The 20,832-nt window shown below is 45.2% G+C and overlaps 1 protein-coding gene across 1 annotated transcript in view; it reads right to left on the minus strand.

The window, feature by feature from the left end:
• The window catches only part of PGS1 (phosphatidylglycerophosphate synthase 1), a 630,645-nt gene that overhangs the window by 514,491 nt on the left and 95,322 nt on the right, over positions 1 to 20,832 (minus strand). The window contains exon 2 of the mRNA XM_069655241.1: positions 20,393 to 20,591. Within this exon, the coding sequence (XP_069511342.1) occupies positions 20,393 to 20,591 (199 nt within the window). The remainder of the gene's footprint in view (positions 1 to 20,392; positions 20,592 to 20,832) is intronic.

Consider the following 20,832-nt stretch of genomic DNA (forward strand, 5'->3'; position numbering starts at 1 on the left):
ATCTGCCTCTCATTTCTTACCCCTAACATCAAGCACCTTCCTTTCACACATGCTAGCACTTCACATTCACTCCCTCTACCCTAAACACACTTGCCACTCTTTCAGGCACAACACACTACCACTTGCACTTACTAACCAATACCTCACCTGCCACAATAATCACCTCTACAATGCACTCCCCACCCCCTCCCTTCCTGCTGGTCTCTTGGTCTGCCTCTACCTTTGTCCTCACATGAACAACCCACAACTTCCTGTTTCATGGGGTCTCTTAACCGCCTCCTCCTCTGTTAGGTCTGCTGTCCCTTGCCATCTGGCCCAGTCTTCCCTATCCAGGAGGTGTTATTTAAAAGAACCTTCAAATAGCCTCTTGAAACCACTCTACTTTCTCTGTACTGGCCCGCTGTGAATCAATGGTGGGCCAGTTCAGTCATCGTGTAGAATGATCCAGTTCATGCTACTGGGGGTCTTGCCTGGCTGCTCCTAATGTAAGCCAGGTTTTATTTTAGTGGCGTTTATGTCCCTGGTGGTCCAGGGTGCTTGTGCCGGTTTCTTTTCCAGGTGGATCTTAGCTGGCAAGTAGTACAAGGCTCTGAAACCAGCTGCGTAGGAGCTCCGGCTCCACGTTCGGCAGTTTAATTCCTTTGAAACTTCATGCGTAGGACACAGAGTGGGTGCACAGGGGCGCTGGTTCTGCCCACTGACTCTCACTAACCGTGCCGGAGAGGAAGTACCTGGGCGTGCAGTGCTTATGTTTTTCTCATGCAGTACTCTTCTCCCTAGACTGCAGTGCTTCAGGAAAGAAAAGGAAACACTTAGAAATTCTTTGGAGTCATAGACATGACGTGATGCAAATGAGTACTGCACGTGAATAAGCTGGCACATGGAGAGGGGACAGGAATTGGGGCCTTCCCAACCGCCACCGTCCTCCTCTGGGGGTAGGACTGGTTCTGGGTTCCTCCTTGGTAGCCCTTCCACCCCAAGCTGAGCAGAGTTCCCATCTCCTCTTGACAAGGGCAGGGTACTGACAGTCACAATGACCTATATGTGGTATTATTAGGTCAACCATCTTACTTACTCTTTTCCTATTGTATAATCAGCTTTATTTTAGTTAACTTTGTGCTATTTCAATATCGTTTTATGTTTGTTGGTTGTGCAGCACCATACAGCCTTACGGCCAGTGTTCCGATCCTGCGTTGAATGAAACTACAAATACCAGAAGGCCCTAGAGGAGCCGCAAAGGTCAAAGTGGTCATACAGGGGTCTAGCAAAATCCATGTACAGTCGAAAGTCTTTGACCGACAAACCATTGAAAAGACAAGGGAAGTAAATCCTGAATCAGAAGAAAGTAAAAGGAATAGTAAAATGGCAAGAGTGAACCCGGCGGAGGGATGCCAATAGAGAGGGGCAAAGTCTAAAGTCCAAAGAAACAGTGTGTTGACAAAAGTGAACCAGGTAGAGGGATGCCCACAGTGAGCTGTTGCAAAAAGACATTAAGATTTGTGAGTACTAAAAGAGAAATTGATTTGTGAAAAGTCATAGTTGAACCCAACGGGAGGGAGGCTGATATTCCAGAGGGGTCTACCCCCTGAAGATGGGGACCAAGGGAGTGAAGAATCAGTGCAATCCGAAATAACTTTTTGTTTGTTATTTGAACCTATTGGATACTCGGAAGCAGGAGAGACAACCTCCGAAGATCCCAATATTGATGAGAACTGTTTGAGGGGTCTGTGCCCCGGAGAGGGGGACCCAGGGCTGAAACCATCACCCAACGTACATTTGGAACAGAACTTCTTTTGTTTGTTATTTTTGAAATCTATCAGGTCCTTGGGGGATAAGTGTTACGCTCACCTGGTATCCACAGGGACGCCACCCAGCTGGGTTATTCGCTCGTATGCTTCTCAGCTTTGCCCTGATGTGGTCTGCGGGGTCGGTTCTGCCTGAAAATACAGGAGGACTGTGTTCAAGACTGACCGACTGGGGTAAGTATCCCCCCTCCACTTCCGTATGTTTTCAGTCCCTCTGGCGCCCTCTCCTCACCTTGTGGTAGAATTAGGCATGCTCTCCGTCTTGCCTTCTTTGCAGGGGTGTGTTGTCTTTCATGTGCGAGTGCGGTCCAGTTACTTCACTGACGCTGGCCTGTTTGATATTGTTCAGGTAGGTCTTATTGCTGTTTAGTTTTGTTGCTATCCTACATGCCTTTCTTTGTTTAAAATGTCTCTTTTTTCTCCCTAAGCTATGCGGAGCTTCAGCGCGGCGAACTGGCTTGGTTGAGCCCCGCAGGTAAATGATGGCGCATTAAGAGCGCTATGATGCGGTAAGCGCTATGCGCAGCGTTGCAAAGTCTTGCCTTTGCTAACCTGTGTTTTCCTTCCTTGTAGGTCGTGGTGTTCTTCAGCGCGAGTGGAATGTCCGGAGTGGTGCCAGCCGAGAGGCGACCAGCCAGGTAAGCCTTTTGAGCAGTTCGTAATTTGTAAACGTCTCTACAGCTTTCTTTAATGTTGCCTCTATCTTCCTCTTTCAGGTCGTTCTGTCCAGGAGGCGTGTAGAATCGAGGAAGCTGTTCTCAGTAGCTGCGAGTGTTTAAAGATGAAGACTGCAGGTAAGATGCTGCTGCTAATGATGTTCCTTTTGTCTCCTTGCAGGTTCTGCTTCTCCGAGGTTTGAGGGAATAGCTTGACACGGTGAGCGTCATGTTGCAAGCTGCAAAGTAACACGAAGCATGTTCTGCAGTCAGGGTGTGTTTTATATAGCCCAGGTAAAGTAGTACCAGGGAAAGTAGTTCCAGGCCTGCCACACCCAAAACACTAGACCGCATAGCTTGGTTCTTAGGAACCAAGCTATGTGGATGCCTCCATGTTGGCTGACAATACAATAAAGTAGTTCCCAAGCACATTGTTGTTCATGGTGTATGAGCCTGGCGCCATAGGCGCCAGGACTGGCCCCATGAGGGCTTTTGAAGAGGATGCCTGACTCCTGACTCCACCTGGCCAATGGGTTTGCCAGAGGGGGTTTTGGGTGAGGGTCGTGACAATAGGAGACTTTTTGTAGAAAAGAGACTTAACCACCGAAGGTCCTGATACGTGAACCGAACTGTTGCCTCGTGGTGGGAAAGTTCGAGAGTGTGCTGTGCTCAAGACTCCCACCTTATCCCGTGCTAAAAAAGTGCGGAAACGAGACTCCCGTCTAACACATCCTGACTTATCATTAGTGAACACTTTTTTCTTTCTTGTGAACCCCATCCCGCACTCTTTTGTATTAAGTGTAAAGATTGGCAATAGGTTTTTCTTATTATAGGCCCTTTTATTTGACAACGCCACTAGGAGGACTGCCTTATTCTATTTTTATTAGATGGCCGTAGCTTGCTACCATCTTTGATTTGGGTTTAGATTAGGCGTTTTTCCAACCTACCTATACAGTTTAATAAACACCCTTGAACTGTGATCACTTGTGTCTGTCTATTCTTGATACCATGCCTTCCTTACACTTCCAAATAGCTCCGTGTTAATTCAAGTCCTTTCCATCTTTGAAAAGCATCACTTATTTCAGAAACTTTGAGCCAAAACCATTTTGCTCCACAGCCTCAAATACGTAGCCCCATTCTGTAGCATCAATGTTTCATTTCTGTCTCAAGAACCAGCATAGCCAGTGGGAGACCCTGAGCTGTGTGGTGGAGATGGTGAGCTCCCCATCCTGTCAGGCATGCGTCCGTCGTGACTACCGCCTGTATCTCGGGATCGTAAAAGGGTTTCCACTTGGATAGATTGTCTCCTGTCCACCAGTGGAGGCTTTGTACAAGTGTTGGCGAAATGACCACTAGATCGTCCCACTGACCAATTGTCTGAGACCACTGTTTCGCCAACCATTCCTGCATGGGACGCATGTGCAGCGCGCGTGGGGGACCGGGTAAATACAGGATGCCATCATGCCCAGCAAACGCATTGCTTTGCGTACTGTTATATGGCGACTGGTTTGATATTGCGGAATTTGCAATAGTATATTCCGAATTCTTTCCTCTGAAGGAACAGCCAACCCCTCTTGAGTATTTAGAACAGCTCCTAGAAACTGCTTGGAGGTGCTGGGCACCAGACATGATTTTATCTCGTTTATGGAGAAGCCCAATTTGAAGAGGAGGTTGATAGTTCTTTAAATGTTTGTCCTGCAAATTACTGGGGTCTCCCCCGTGATGAGCCAGTCGTCCAGATAAGGGTACACTAGGATTGCCTCCCTGCGTAGGTGTGCCGCCGCCACCGCCAGTACCTTGGTGAATACCCTTGGAGCCTAGGCTATCCCGAAGGGCAGTACCTTGAACTGGTAGTGCTGACTGTCCACCTTGAAGCGCCGATATTTTCTGTACGCTGGGAACATGGAAATATGAAAATAGGCATCTTTCATATCCAATGTTGCCATGTAATCCCCCTTTTTTAGGAGGGGATTTACCTCTTGGAGAGTAGTCATGTGAAATTTTTGGGGCTTGACATACTGGTTTGCAGGCCGTAAATCCAATACTGGGCGCATTGTCAAATCTTTTTTTTTTTTGGCACAAGGAAGTAAGTTGAATAAATACCCTTGTTTACCTGGTGTCCCGGGACGAGTTGTATCGCGTCCTTTGCGAGAAGATTTTCGATCTCTTAGAGTAGGATCTTCTGGTGGTCTAAGGAGTGTATTCTTTGTCGTGGTGGGTGGTTTCGGGGACGCTCTAGGAGTTCTATGCAGTATCCTGCGGACACTGTGGACAGCACACATCTGTCTGATGTGATCCCTTCCCAAGCTTGGGTGAAGATGGAAATGCGTCCCCCTACTGGGGATGCGTGAGAAGGGACCCTGAACGGAGCGTCACTGTTTTGGTGGAGGCTTGCCCCCCCCCTTTATTGGGACTGCCTCTACCCCTACCACAACCTCTTTTGTTACCCCTGCCATAACTCTGGGTAGATATCTGGTTAGTGTTCCATGGAGTACCCTGGCCTTGGGAATAGTTTGAGCCTCTTTGGGAGTTTTGTCCGCGAGGCCGACGAAAATTGCCATTCCCTCTCTGGTTAGGGGGTTTGTTGGTTAGTTGCCCTAGGGACTTGAGTGTCTCGTACTCGTCCTTGGCATTCTTCAGCGCGTCCTCGACCGCCTGTCCAAACAATAGATCGGCTCCAGCGGCTTATCTATCAATGATGCTTGGGTCTCGGCCTTGAAACCAGACTGCCGTAGCCAAGCATGCCTCTTGATGACCGTGCTTTCAGCAATTAATCTGCCGGCGTTATCTGTGGCATCAAAGGTTGCAACCTGACACGGCTCTCCCCTCTGCCGAAACTCGTGCCACTTGGCTTTTTAAGGGTTCTGGGGCGGAGTCTATGAGAGCCGCCACTTCTTCCCACTGGTGGCAGTTGTAACTAGCCAGCAGGGTGGTGGAGTTGGCAAGTGGAGGCTACTTTCCTGCCCAAGCCATAAATCTTCTTGCTCTCCTTCTCGGGGGGAGCTTCGGACGATGACAAGGGTGTTCCCGCCCTCTTACGGGTGTTTGTAACAACCAGGGAGTCCGGTTTGAGATGTCCCCTTATGTACAGTGGGTCAGATTGGGCTGCCCTGAAAAGCTTTTCAATTCTGGGGTTTACTGCCCTAGTGATATTGGGGTTAACAAGGGAAGGGTCTAGCCTCCTTTGTATTGACTTGCTCTTTCTCTACCGGGGAATCTACCCTGTATGTCTCTGGGTCGTCGTCCTCCTCCTCCTCTTGGTCCTCATCATCCCCATAATAGCCTGTCCCAGTTTGTTCTTCGAACATGCCCACGTCTGGTTTCTCAAAGGATGGATCTCTTAGAGCCTGAGGGAATTGACCCTTCTGGGGTATAAGAGAGAAAGTGTTCCGGGTTTTTGGTGTAGAAATCTGCCAATGATGACATCCTTGACATTACTCTGTCTATGTCATCACTGGACAATTCCCTTGAACTGGGAATAACTCTTTCCTGGAGTGCTTTCCCTGTTTTATCCTGACTAGACCTACTGATTTGAACAGGGGTCTTAGGGACAACAGACTGAGATTTGTCCTGACTAGACCTACTGGCCTGAACAGGGGCCTTAGGGACAAGAGAGACTGGTCCATCTGTTTAGGTGGAGTAGAATGTAGTTTAGGAGTGGAAGTAGGCTGGGACTGCTTACTTCGTTGTTTTCCCGATTTTTTCGGCCCTATCAGAGCTTTTCGATGCCTGGCGCCGAAATTCGGGGGTAGAGTCCCTGTCTCTGGAGAGTGTAAGGGATTCGGTAGCAGCCTTCGCGCTGCCTGCAGGCGCCGACTCCTGGAGTGCGGCCTGGGGGTAGAGGTCGGCGTCATCCTCCGACGACCGAACCTCAGTCACTAAGGGGAGCGAGGCACTCTTAGCAACAGTGGAGGGTTGCCTGGTGTCATGAGGCGATCTCGAACGAGAACGCCCAGAGGACACTGACTCGGTGGACCGTTCTCTACATGCCTCTTTCCGAGAACTCGACGTGCGCGTCGAGTCTCGGTTGGACCTTTGTTTGCTGGAAGTGGTGTGGGTAGCGCTCGTGTCGCCGGGGGTCTTCCCATAGCTGCCCTGCCGGACAACCTTCCGAGGTCTGGGACTTGCACTTGGCTGTCCATCGACGCCACATTGCCCTCGCCATCCGAAAGTACGGCGTCGCTGACATCGCTGAAGGCACCCTCCGCGGCCATGGCTTCTTGTTGCCTGGCGTGGTGGGCCCAACGCTTTGTCGAACAGTCCTTAATGGTCTTCGGTTTAAACCGACTGCACGCTCTGCAATTCGCCTCGGGGTGGTCCCTCGGCAAGCAGAGGTTACACGTGGCATGTCTGTCAACCCAAGGATACTTGCGGTTGCACTTGGGGAAAAATTGAAAAGGGGTACCCTCCATACGCAAACTGTGGCAGCGGGCTGGGAGTGTAGGAATACAAGTAATGTACCTATATTAATCAGAGTGTAGGATATGTGACACCCCACTCTCCCTACTTGCAGGGCCGAGTCCAGAGGACTTCCGAGGCCTGGGCCGAGGCCAGAGGCCTTCCGAGGCCCAAATCCATCGCTGTAGTCCGATGGTTGAATTTTCACCGATCCGGCGTCGAGTGTCGGTGTTCGGAGACTCGACGTATAGGTGGAATAAACGGGGAAATATATAACAATATTTGTAAAATCTGACTAAGTCAGTAAACTCCGCTCAGTGCTTCCGATCAGCATGGTGGAAATAAAAAATCTGAGGGTCCTAGACGCGTGAGGGATCATGGGTACAGTGGACGTCACACTAGGGATAGTATTACTGGCACGCCCTGTGTCGACACCCATTTTCGAGTTTCGAAAAACAAACTAATACTCCGCAGCTTCCACTAGATGTCGGCCTATGCGCAGCATGTGATCTAAGCAGATTCCACAAGCCTCAGAAATATATATATATATCACACTTATGAATAAATTAATATTTGATAGCACACTCATGAATATAATAGTGATCAACAATGGGTAACATTACAATGGCACACTCTCTTTAAACAATGAGGAGTTGGTATAGAAAGGATAACGTAGCAGAGAATACTTTTATGGTTTCAAGGAAATGCAAGGTAGTAAAGAATGCAACACAGAAATAAACTTGATATGGTTTCAACAAGAGATAATATGATCACTTTTTCCCTTGTGACAACTCACTCCCCCCTTATGCAATAGGAAGAGATGAAGGACACACAGGTTTCAAGAATACAATTAATAATGCAGTTCAATTCCAGTTCCCCCCAGCAAGCTTAGAGAAAACTGGTATGATTTTAAACAGGCAAAAATACTTTTGAAGGTGATTGCAAGGGATGGGAAAATATGCTAAAATGCTTTTAACTCACTAAAGGATATTCAGAATAAGTGATAGTTACTTTAGATTGGTTCAGGTCAACACTAGCAATGATTCATGAATGATTATCAGACTGAAAACCAAATTCAGCAGTGGAAAGCAAGAAGCTGCTATTTTTAACATGTGGTGAAATTGAGCCAAATTGCAATTCGGAGCACTTTTTCCGCGTGCGTTAATTGCGATTACGGAAAAACTATAAGGAATGGTTTATGTTTGTTGGAAAGCAGAGGATCTTAGCTTTAAAATGACAGTTACATTTTGCTTCTGGGACGTGCGGTTCAAAGGATACGGACGTTTTTGTGAAGGTAGATTTTCTGAAATAAAGTCAAGATTTCAGAATGACAGATGCGCGTTTTACAGATTTGAAATCAACAAAATGGATACACGATTCTATTAATGCAGTTCTGGACAGGTTGAAATGGATGGGATAAGATTACTTTAGACTAAGAGATTGGTTCTGTAAAGTTCTTAGACTGGATACTCACTCCTAGTTTTGGAATAGAATGGACCTCGTCACAGATCTGGTCAGGTTTGGGCTGCGGTTCTCTCGTCACCCGACAGGTCTCCGGCCCCCTGGGTTCTGCTCACAGCACGGCCTCTGGTCTGCTATCGGCACTGCACGGCGGTCTGGTCTCTTGAACTGGATCTGATGGGTTCTGGATACAGCTCTGCTTTCTCTGGATCTTGGTTCTGGCATGGTGATCTGGGCTAGAAGCGAACAGCACGGCAAGGCTGTTGAATAGTTTGGTTAGGTTGCTGGATTCTGAGGCCTGCTGAGAAGAGTTCAGCTTTTGGGTTAGGCCCCTAGTTAAGGTTCTAGAGCTGGGTTCTAGAGCTTTGTTCTGGAGTCTATCTGAAGTCTGGAGTTTTCCGGCAGAGCCCTTCGCAAGAAATCAGTTGAAATGGAAAGTGAGTGTCCCTATCTGGGTCTCAGCAGTTCTTTTTATGTGTTTCCAAAGGGAGTGTAGAGGCTGACTTTCTATGCCCCACCCACTAAGGATTTGATAGGTTAGAGGATTCCCTGTGACCTGACTGGAGAAAGGATTAGTGAGTCAGAATGAGTCATCGGGTGTCATGTTTATGGCTGAAGCTGAAATCCCTCCCCTCTGCTTTTACTTAGAAATCAATTTTTCATAACCAAACATGCTTCCCAGATACACAAGTTGTTGAGAATACATGTACACATCACAGATTAATTAAGACAGGTCTCTGTTCAACCCTGAGCTTGGGTTCAGAAATGACAACTTATTTGCGATTTTAGTGGGTTTCGCAATATTGGTCCGGCCCCCAATTTTACACAGACCTACACACCCTCTATGAGCATATTACTGGAAGTTCCTAGGTTTCTAGCATAAACACTGCACCCACAATATTAATAAATCCCGGGGTTTGGTCTCAGAACATCATACGGATTTCAGCTTAGTCTCAAACTGTGAGTGAATTTTTCATATTAAGAATCCCAAAGTTGTACATTTCTGTCAGCTTGATACAATATTTTAGAAGCATTTTCCTTAAAGATATATCTGGTGCAATATTAAATCCACAACCCAGTATGGTCCACCCCTAGAAGCTTGGTGAGTCAGATGGTCACATATCTTGCTTCTCCCAGAGCAGTGTTGACAGTTACACCTAAAATCAGCATATTCTATTCATCCCAAAGCCCCCATTGTTCCTTCCTCCGGGCTGCAGAGAAATTCTCCTCCTCTCCTGATTTACATGTCAATGCGATATCCTGTGCTGTTGGTGGCAAGACCAGGTATGAAGGCTTCCCAGGGACAGAAGGCCTCTTGAACTTTTAAGTAAATCAGTCTGCCTTCTAATCAATGGCAACTTAGTTCCTTGTGAAAAAATATAACATTATAAACTGAAAATAAGCAACATATCTTTAATCAAGTCTTTTTCCACATTAAATTAATGTGTGGCACTCTATATGGCATTTTGATAGTCTTCTCTGCTTTGGCATATTTAGCTTCTGCAAGACAGCTCTCCTGTCAGGATTTCGGAATCGCCAGCACCTGTCAGAGGCGAGCACCGGTACTGCACCCATTTTTGACAGCTGTCTTTAAATCAAATGTCTTTAACATGGGATTTTGTCCTAATAACATATGATTCTTGCTGACGTGGTACTGATGTGGATTCTTGCAGTAGAGTAATGTAGAACACCCAACAAGAAGTCGTATCCTTTTGGTGGTTTTGTGAGCCATGATTTTAGCAATTTTGACACCAAATAAAATGGATTTTTGAACAGCTCTGTATTCCTTTGCACTGATTTTGCTCTGTGTGCAGCCAAATGATGGGGTCTGGCAATGGTCTCCTGTATTAACACTGACAGAGGCAAAAGTGGATGGTGGCCTATCTGTCAGGTTTTCACTGCGCACTTTCTGCCGATTTCTGGCCAGCAGCATGCTTTCCAGCGGCCATTATGATGTTTCTGTTCCTTAATGAAGGCAATATGGCCACGATAGCCAGAGCCATTCTATCACGGCTTGACTATGGTAATGCTCTGTTGTTAGGGGCCTCTTCCAAGGACCTATCCAGCTGTCAGGTGATCCAGAACAATGCGGGCAGGTTAGTTAAGAATTTGAAGAAGAAAGACCATGCTACTGCAGATATATTATCTCTGCACTGGCTTAGAGTAGAGGAACGCATAAAGTTCAAGGCTCTCTGTTTGGTACACAAGTGCCTCTATGGCACAGCGCCGGACTACTTGAAAAAGAGCTTAGTGCTCTACACACCCAGGAGAAATCTACGCTCGGAGGGTAAGTGCCTACTGACTGTACCTAAGTTCAAGTTGAAGTCCGGGTTGGGTAGATCCTCCCTGGTGCTGGCTCCTAAATTGTGGAACAGCTTTCCTGAAACTCTAAGGTCAGAAGTAAATCACCTTGCTTTCAGGAAGCGGTTGAAGACACACCTTTTTAGATGATGAATCGGGGGAAAGCAGTATTCAGGGTCATTTTTCAGGCCGCAGTATTCGTTATTTAATGTCTGTCGTGTAGCGGCTGTGTGTAAGTTTAAGCGCCCTGATGCCCTCGGGCTACCGGCGCTATATAAAAATAAAATACATACATACATACAGTAATGCACAGTTCTGTTGTAGGGCTTGGATGAGTGGGTTAAAACATCCCACACTCCAGCAATAGCGCAACATGTTAATACCATTTTTGTGTGTGGTAACTTCACGGGTCCAACTTAACTTCACTGAACACAAATAAAAATGAACAGTATAATACTGATGAACAGTGAAGAACAAGCATTATCCAGAGAGACAATTCACTTGAAAGCTAATGGTAAATAAATTGGGTAATTAGTTAATAAGACAGGTGGAGAACCGCTGATTAATAGTCATTTAACGAAGGAAAGGTAAGCAAAATCTTTGTATCAGCATAGAGATGGACCTGGAAACCGTGATCTGAAATTAAAGAAGCCATGAATAATGTATAGAGAATAAACTAAAGTGGGCCTACAAATGAGCCCTGAGGAACACCACAAGAGGGAGAGAGTGTGAGGAAGACCTCTTCTAAGAAATAGTAAAAGAACGATTAGAGGTATGACGAGAACCATTGAATGAGAGTACCTGAAGACTCAAGATGGTAGGGAGAAGAGTAGAATGGTCAACTATATCAAATGGTGTGCTAGGAGCAAGCAAAACAACTACAGTGGACAGTTTAAGATGTCTAGCATGAAGAGTAGAGTTTGAGACAGAGAAGGGCACTTTCAGTTGAGAAACCAGGTTGAATGCTGGAGTGATGAGATAGAAGCAGAGTATGTAGATTAAGATATGATGTGAGTTGACCGTAGACTAGGTGTTCAGGCAATTTAGACAAAAAGGAAGAAAAGAAATTGAATCAAAAAGGTAGAAGTTCTGTTGGGTCAAGAGGAGATTTCTTTTTTTTTTTAAGGTAAATGGGAGATGATGATGATGATGATGATGATAGCTGATGTAAAACAGCCAGAAGGAAATAATGAAAATGGAGCTGAGGATTGGAGCAAAAGCAGGGAAAACAGCTTTAAAGAAGCTGGGGCCAAAGGAGCAGTAATCTGGTGGGATCGCGAAACAGAAGAGAACACTCATTCAGAGATGGGGTGAAAAGGCAGAGAAGGGTTCACTAGGGAAGGAAGAACTAAACACATCAAGATCTTTAGCTGTAAAAGTTTAGGAGGCATCATGATTTAATGAGACTAATAGTTTAAATTATTGACGAAAAAACCTAGCAAAATCATGCTGGTTAAGTGTAGAACCCATAGAAGTGTCACAAGGGGGGAGTGCAAACATTTTATTTGGAGTAGAATAGAGCCTCTTAGGGAACTTTGACTGAGACTGAATGAGCGTTTGAAAATAGTTTGCTTTGGCTTGTTTGAGAGAGGAGGAGTATGAAAGAAGAATCTCAGAAAAAGATTGTAGTCCGATGTAGTTCTATTTTCAGTCATCGGCATTTCATTTTTACAGAGTTGGATCCTTAACATTTGTAAAGAAGTTCAGAACCATATTCATGGAAGCTTAAAAAGGTACAAGAAATCTAATGATGATGCAATAGCAGGGTGAAATGTACTAAACATATGGTTAATATCTGAAGAAGCAAGGTCCACAGAATCAGAAACACTTGAAGAGATACCAGTGATTAAAGCACAATGGTCAAGATTACGAGTGCCACAGTGCAGATAGGTAGTTGATGAAGTGGAGTAGTGTCATGATCACTGCTTCCAAGGAGCCAGGACCAGCCCAACGTCCTTGGAAGCAGGCCCCTAATCCTAAGCCTAGGCACCAGCCGGTCCCTACTGGGACCTTTTGGACCTTGTCCTGGCGCCGGTGGCACCAGGCTCATCAAAGCCATCGGTCCCGGCACTGGAAGCGCCGGGCTCATAATATGTGTGAAGATGCTTGGGTGGACTTACCTGCAGCAGACCATGCTGCTTACTTACCAGCTACATAGGAATCCTCTGTAAGCCGGAACTATTTTCTTACCTGGGTGGGGCAAGCTCCACGCCCTGGATACAACACTGGAACTCTTCTGGAACAGGAACTCTTTTCTTACCTAGGCGGGGCCGTGGAGGAAGACGCCTCATCACTCCTAGGCTATTTAAACCACACCCGATTGATGAAGCGTGCTTCGCGTTATTCTGCATCTGCAGCAGAACGCTCACCGAGTCTGTTCCAGCTTTTCTTCTTCCGATCCTGTACCTGCAAGAACAATACTTACCATTCCAGTATCCAGTCTTCAGCCGCCCCTGTAAAAGACAAGAAACAACAGGTTAGCACGACGACTTCACATGCAACGCATTCCTTACCTGGTCCATCGGCAGCGACCATTTCCTCACGCTGCACCTCCGCCTGGGGAGACAAAAGCATAGTTATTACTTACCGGCAATCCGCGAATTCCAGATGTTTTCAACACTGCAACCCAGCATCTGAAAGACGAAAGAAGAGACATTAGACAGGTATTTACTTACGTCCTTCGCGCTCTCCACAATAGAGCGCCTGCAACTACTCCGGCGTTTTCCAGCACCTCTTCAGCACGAACTCACAGCTGTGAAGGAAAGAGACAGTTAAAGCCCTTGCATTTACTCACGCATTTTCAAGCGCTTCTTTCCAAGGCTCTGGCTCCAGCTTTGGCTCTCTTCATTCCACCTTCTAACGCTAGAGCCCTGCAGAACAAATAGAAGAAAGCATTATTCCGAGCCCTGTTCAATACTTACGTGTCCACGCACCTAAAGACTATATGGACTAAAAGGTGTCCGGAAACTCACCGCTCGTGCTGTTAACGGCGGTTGCGATCCTCTGATGTTAAGAGGCCTACGTTTCACCCAGTGAAGGAACTGGCAAGGGCACCCTGCACCAGACGCAGATGGAGAGCCCAGCATTCACCTATCTAAGGTGAGCACGTTGACCTGGGGGCTCTACGGAGAAGCTTAGACGAGAGAGAGAGAGAGAAGGACACTCAATTGCCCAGATCTTTAACCCCATATATTCTTTCATCTGCAGAAATCTCACCCTTCGAGTTCGACACACAGTGCGAAGAGGCTCAGCCCAGAAGCCAATCGAGTCCTGCACATCACTTTTCAAGCCACAGACTCCTTCCTGCCTAGACCAGCGCCTCCGTGGGAATCAGGTGAGCGTTACAAGTAGCATGACGGAAGAAAAATGATGAAGAAACTACACAATAATCAGCAGATGGAGTAACATGAGTCGGAGTATGGAGTCGATTAGCAACAGGTTAGAAGAAATGAAAACTAGATCAAGAACCCATCTTTAATTATAAACTGAGGTAGAAAAGATCAGAGGGCAGGAGGAAAGATCAGATTGGAGAAAATGAATATTAAAGTCTCCAGCAACAATACATGAGGATCAACTGGGATACAAAATTCGTAATCCATTGCTGGCACTTGGTTACTGTGGGCAAATATATTACAACATTCGTATTGGGTATTAGTTTCAAAATGTTTTTTATTCCTGAGTAAATGAAATCTTTGTGCTGGTCTCATCAATATTGCTTGCTGTGTCCAACTGCACACGTTTTGTGAAATAATCTCTCCTCTAAAGTGTTACAACACAGATATTTGTATTCAAAATAACTTTGCGAACAAGTAAATCACTATTTTAAAGCAAATGCACTTAGATAATAACATAGCTCCAGTGGAACTTGAACATTTCTTGCTCTCAAGTCTTACACCGTCATATTTATTGTTACTAAATGTCTGCTTTAAGCAGGGTGGATTGACCTACAGGGAGCTCTGTGGATTTTCCAGTGAGCTCTGCACCATGGACCTCTTTTGTGTTATGGTGGATTTCCTCTTCTCTCCCATCCGCGTCCTATCCCCTTCCTCCAGCTCACCTCATCCCTCCACCCCTTTGAAGTAGAGAATTTGCTATAAAACTTCCAGTATGTTATTGATCAATCTTTACTAATGTTATAAGTCTGCTTTCATTTATTCCCCATATGGAGGAAAATGTGATTTCAGATTCACTATTTAGATGCAATTTTTCAATCTTTTCTTGAAGGAGAACCCCTCAATCTGGACATGGTTCACTTGCTTGCATGGTGCAATATGGGGCCACTTTGAAAACACATTTCCAGGGCTACCTTTGGTTCCCAGTCCACCTCTGCATTTAAGGGGTCTGAGATATGCATTTATAGGTTTGAAAAGTTATTTTAAATTTTCTTCCGGATGAGGGCATACCAAGCATGAAATAAGAGTAATTCAATCGACAACCCGGCCAAGTGTTTTAGTTTAATGTATGATGGTGTTACACAACTTGTGTCAACAGTTCGGAACCAAGTACCTTTTTTAAGGAACTACACATTTTTCAAAACGCTGGTAAATTTGTGAATAATCGCATATCCTTAATGACAGTAACAATCTTGTCAAACAAGGTTAACATAGAAAGCACAAGACAAAGATGCTTAAAGGGCATTTCTAACTTGACTAATCAACTCTAATGCCACAAGTGTGGCCTCCTTTGCAATATATTAGGAATGCAATATGAACTGACAGTGGTATTAATTGGCCTCATGCACGACACTGATGGTAGGACATGATGCCAAAATACTGTGCGTTTATTATTTGAGGTTTGATGTCACAGCAAAGATGCTAAAAATATACACTTATTTTTTCGCCACACCAAGTTGAACCCTTGTACAGCAATTTGTTATTTTAGGTTTCAATCCAAATTGCATAGAATGCCAGTAACTTGTACAAACACAAAGCAATCTGTTCTAATAGGGCAGACTGCTAATGTCACAATAAACCTATCTTTATGTTAATAAAAGAGACCATGATGATGCCACTAATATTACCCATCCCATGTGTGTAAAGACATCGCATTCAAAACTGCATACTGGTACTGATACTTATTTCTCAATGTTTACCATATTTGGGTACTCAACATGGCAACCCCTATACAAGGCCAATTATTGTAGGAGCGGAGCTGAATGCACCATCAGTAGAAATGCAAGCATATGGCCTTGCTGTACTATGCAAGTAGGTCACAGGAATAATATTCAATCTGCGTTTTCTTTTTTTCTGCTTCTGTTTTCATTTCAATACTTCCCTCACTGTCATTGGATGAATGTCCTTTAATTTTATTTTATTAGATTACTATGTTACCCTTGTTTAACTGTAATGTAAACGTCAATTTACCAATGTGTTAAATGTTTTGTAGTATCTTGAAAAAGCACTTTTGATATAAAACATGTGTCTGCATATGTTGTAATTGATTACAACTAGAGTCACAGTACTAGCACATTCTGTCTGAGCACATCTATAGTTTAACACAACACAGACAGAATTAATTTATTAAGTTACCACTTCTAAATCTGCAGTCACCTACATCTGACTAAATGTCCCTGAAACGAACCTCACTATCCCTCAAATAGATGTTCTCTCCCTAGTAAGCGCTGATGTAACGCCTATCTAGGTTAGGGGATAGAAAGAGACTCGCCCTACCCTCTCTCAAAACTTTTTCTGTCCTCTAAAATTAGTTGTACACATGTGGAAGTCAATTCTCTTCTTTTTATTTATATTTCTTCCATCCTGTGTGACTTATCACTTTCCAATATATAGTTTTAAAAAAAAAATTAAAATGCAAATAGATTTAGGGTGATGACCTGAGCCCTGAGACATGCTTAATAATTAACAAGCTTGGTGAAATAGTATCATTTTATGAAAAAGTGAAAAATTGATAGACACAAATTTAGCAATACAAAAATTGGATTGCGTTTGAACATTTTTTGAAAAATTATATATTGGGAAGTGATAAGCCACACAGGATGGAAGCCATATAAATAAAAAGAAGAGAATTGACTTCCACACGTGTGCACCTAATTTTAGATGATAGAAAAAGTATTGACAGAGGGTAGTGCGAGTCTCTTATCTATCCCATAATGCAATGTCAGCTAAGCAGCCACTATGGTCTCGGTCTCTCTTTCTAGCTTTTCCTCGCCTATCGTTGGTTAGTCTCTGGGAATAGGGAATGATGCCTTCTTTCGCCCTTCGTCACACACACTCCTTCCACAACCTCTCACACCTGACCCTTTTCTGTAATGATCCCAATGACTGTTCTTCTCCCACCACGACACTGTCCCTCCAATCTCTTTCTCCACCTTTCCACCTCCACCCTTCAATCTTACTTCCTTTCTCACTCCTATTCTTACCATTGCTTGTACTCCCAACTATTCCTCTACCTCTGTTGTTCCTTCTACACCTTCTCTCACACGGTGTCTGGTCAAAGGTTTGACACCAAAAGGATCGAATGACCAAAGGGTCGAGGTAATAGGACCGAAAACCAAAGGGTTGAATTTTTTTTTTTTTTTTAAAAATATATATTTTTTGGTTTTTGTTTAGTAAAAAAAAAAGTGGTTTTTGCAGCAAAAACAGGGGCTTGGGGGAACGCCCCCTCCCAAATAAATAAATAAATAAATAAATAAAATTTGACCCTTTGGTCATTCGATCCTTTGCATTCGAACATTTGACCTAGAACCCTCTCACACTACTTCCCCGCCTCCCACTGTTCCTCTTTCGCTACACCTACTACCCCATTCTCACTGTTACAGAGAAGGTGCGCTGCGCACCACTCTCAATGTTATAGACCCCAGGGATATGGTGCCCTGCTCACTATTCTACTATTAACTCCCTATGTACCACTAATGGGCTTTGCTCACTACTCCCACCACCTACTATCTTTACGCCTAACCATTACTACCTCTGCCAATACTACCCCACTCTACTAACTCTACTTGTTAGGCTCATCTCTCTCTCAACACAAACACTCCACAGACGACCTCTTTAGCAATAACTTCTGCACGCAAATCGCTCTCGCCTCCTCTGGTCTCTCGGACATCTACCCTCTTATATATCCCTCCCATTCTCTGGACTGGCCACTTACCCTACCAATGGCTTACCTTTCTCTTCAGGGGTGTGACAGGGGAGGGCATGGGAGGTTACATAAGGGATTCAAGCCCTGCCCCCTTTTCTACACGGTGGGCTGGCTCTTCTCTGTTGCTGGTCAGTGATCTTTCTTGTAAGGATGTCGATCAGCGAGACAACCGACACTGCCATAGCGCCGTCCTGGCAGGTAAGGAGCTAATGGGAGGAGGCCTGTGTACACATTCTCTGGCACCCAGGGTTATTGGGGTCACACTTTACCCCCACCCCTGACAGGGCGTGATGATTGGCCCGCCACATAGGATTTGGTATAATGAACTAGAGGGTGGAAAGCAGATCTAGTGACTGAGTTTGACCTATAAAGGGAACAGGCAGGTTGGGGTAATTACAACAGAGATTCTATATGTTCTGCATTAGTTGGGGAGTAGGACCCAGTGGACGAAGCCATCAAAAAAGGGGGAAGGTTCAAACCCTTATGAAAGAGAACTGGTCTAACATTGTAAAAATTACACTTGTTCCGCTGCCATCTACTCTTGCACATATGTCAGGCAGGTTGAAAGGCATTGAATTTTAAGTGTGACTGGGGCCGCAGAGAAGTCTACAGGTAGAATGCAAGACGAGTGCTTGGCAGGGAGTAATTCTTTTCTTTTTCTGGAGCAAGGGGGTTTCAGTTCATAGGGTCTGAAATGCAGACAGGAAGTTACTCAAGATGCTATGGCAGTCTAGTCTTATAACAAGCCACTTTGCGACCACCTTCTTGCGGATTTAAGGTAGGCAAGGAAGACCCAAATGGGTCACTAGTTGGAGAGATTGTCTGGTAGGAGGTTGAGTTACGTACTTATTCTATTTAAGTGAAGTTATCAGTAAAAGGATTACGTAGGCAGTAGAAACGTGGTACTGTAACGACTATCATGTTTTTGCGCATGTAAAAAAAGATTTGCTTTTGTTCGTTGTAACAATTTCGATAAATGCAAAACAGCATTTCATAGCAGGCAGCACTATAGCATTAGTGCTCTTTTTGGAAAGGGCAGTTTACTCCCAGAGTAGAGCAGATGGCAAATGGTCAGAGAAATGAACACATGTTCTCCATTATTCCTCCTTGGGACTATTTGTGGGGTTTTATGGACTAAACGGCACGTTTGAGCCTCTGGAGAGTCGGACAAGTGGTAAACAAGGAACTGCTGTGGATAGTAATGCTGGAGGCAAATATTGGCAGCCAAGACTAGTCCCATTTGCACTGCAAAGGTCTAAAGGCTGGAGTGTTTGCTTAGGGTGGACATGACTTTAGTCCCTACCATCTAGCGTGTTAGCTGAAGCAATCTGCACCATCATAATAAGGGTCTTGAGGTGGGTGAAAGCAGAGTCATTGTGCAGCTTTTCAGTTGGGATATCAGTTTAAAGGATGGCAATGTTTTCTTTGAAGTGGGACATTAGAACCTCACACAGTTCTTAAATGAGGCAGTAGTTAGACGAATTGGAGAATTGCTGTTAATACACCAGGGATCTGAAATGGATTATTAGGGGAGTTAGGTGGATTGAAAATAAGGGTCTGGTAACATACTTTTTTTGCACCAGCCAAAGCTATTTTTCACCCATGGTGGTGTACGAGGCTGGCTGTATTATAGGCTTGGAGCTAGGACTTACAACAATGTGTCTAAAGTGCCCCACCTCGACGTTTCATGCAGAGTCTCATTATTGCATGCATGCTTATTGATTCAGAAGATTTTATTTCCCCAGACTTACGGTACTTAAATGGTCAAGGGCAGTGGTGGTGATGTTTGAAATACTATCAAGAGCAGCCAGAGTTCTGCTAGGGGATCTCAATTTACTGGAGGAGTTCTCTAAAGGAGGTGGGCGGGCAAGGCAGTAGAAATGATAAGTGAAGTGCCAAGGCACGGGTGTCACAGGACGCGTTTGAATCTATGAGAGTGAACCGTAAAGTGGAGTTTGATTAGGGCGCCATCATACCAGGGCAGAGGTAGCCAACTGCTCAGATTAAGGTTGCAGGCTATAGAATAAGACAGTATGTGCCAGCCCTTATAGGTCACTATATCCTCTTTGGTTCTGATCTGTGGTATCATGGTCGTATAGGAGTGCATGGGTGTGCAAATTAGCGAGGTCTGCATCCAGAAGTTAAAAGCACCCAGAAGAATTGTTCTTTTGGAGAATGTCAGAAGATAGAGAGCAAGGTCTTGCCGGTGCTCAGGGAAAACAAATGGCCCTTTTAAGGCATGTGGTAAACCAAGGTGCATATGAAAGAGGTGCCAGAGCTGGTGACGCCTTTTATTGGCAACTGCCATGTAAGAATAGTCCATAAAGATACCGGAAGAGAACAAGAGAGGGACGACATGATCGTTGAGGGCTAGAGTCCCCAGACATGTGTAGCCTTAAATCCACTCTACTCCGGTCCACACTCACAAGGCCCCAAGTTTCCCCTGGTGCTCAATCCCACCTCCTCCTTCTACCATGCAGAGACCCTCACAGGTCACTGTGCCCAAATTCCGAATCTAGCTGGCAGGTAGACCTCCCCATGAACCCTGGCACCCACTCGCATATTGCTCATTTCTCCCCAATGGACCAGAGACCCCATTCACAAGATCCTTCATCCGGGTCTACAGGCCCATACCAAATAGGCCCAGTATTTGCACGTGAAGACTTCACTCACCTTTAGCAGCTCATAGAACTCTGTGGGGGACGAGAGGACCTGGACATGCGAGCTGGAGATACCAAACTCTGGCACCAATTGTCCAATCCACTGAAACTGGTGGGCTCCCTGTGGGTAGAGGCAGCAGGGCGGGGTTCCCTGGGCTCTGATCCTTGGTACAGCTGGTGTCAGCAGTGGGGCCAGAAGCAGCCATGATGATCTAGGAGACATTGATAAAAGACAGGTGTTCCAATGGTTGGTAACAGGGTCAGAATCACTGTGCAAAGTCTGGTATTTACATATTGCAAGCAGACACAGGAATATGCAAAAGAAATACTTCACACCAGTGCTTTAAGTGGGATTCAAAATCGAGGCGTAATGGGCTCTGAAAGGGAGGATAGAGAGGCCTAAAGGAGGAACAGATGACTTGGGCAAGAGCCACCTGCCCCAAACATACACTA

Source organism: Ambystoma mexicanum, chromosome 3q (assembly GCF_040938575.1).
Source record: "Ambystoma mexicanum isolate Mex_15411 chromosome 3q, UKY_AmexF1_1, whole genome shotgun sequence".
Taxonomy (NCBI): Eukaryota; Metazoa; Chordata; class Amphibia; order Caudata; family Ambystomatidae; genus Ambystoma; species Ambystoma mexicanum.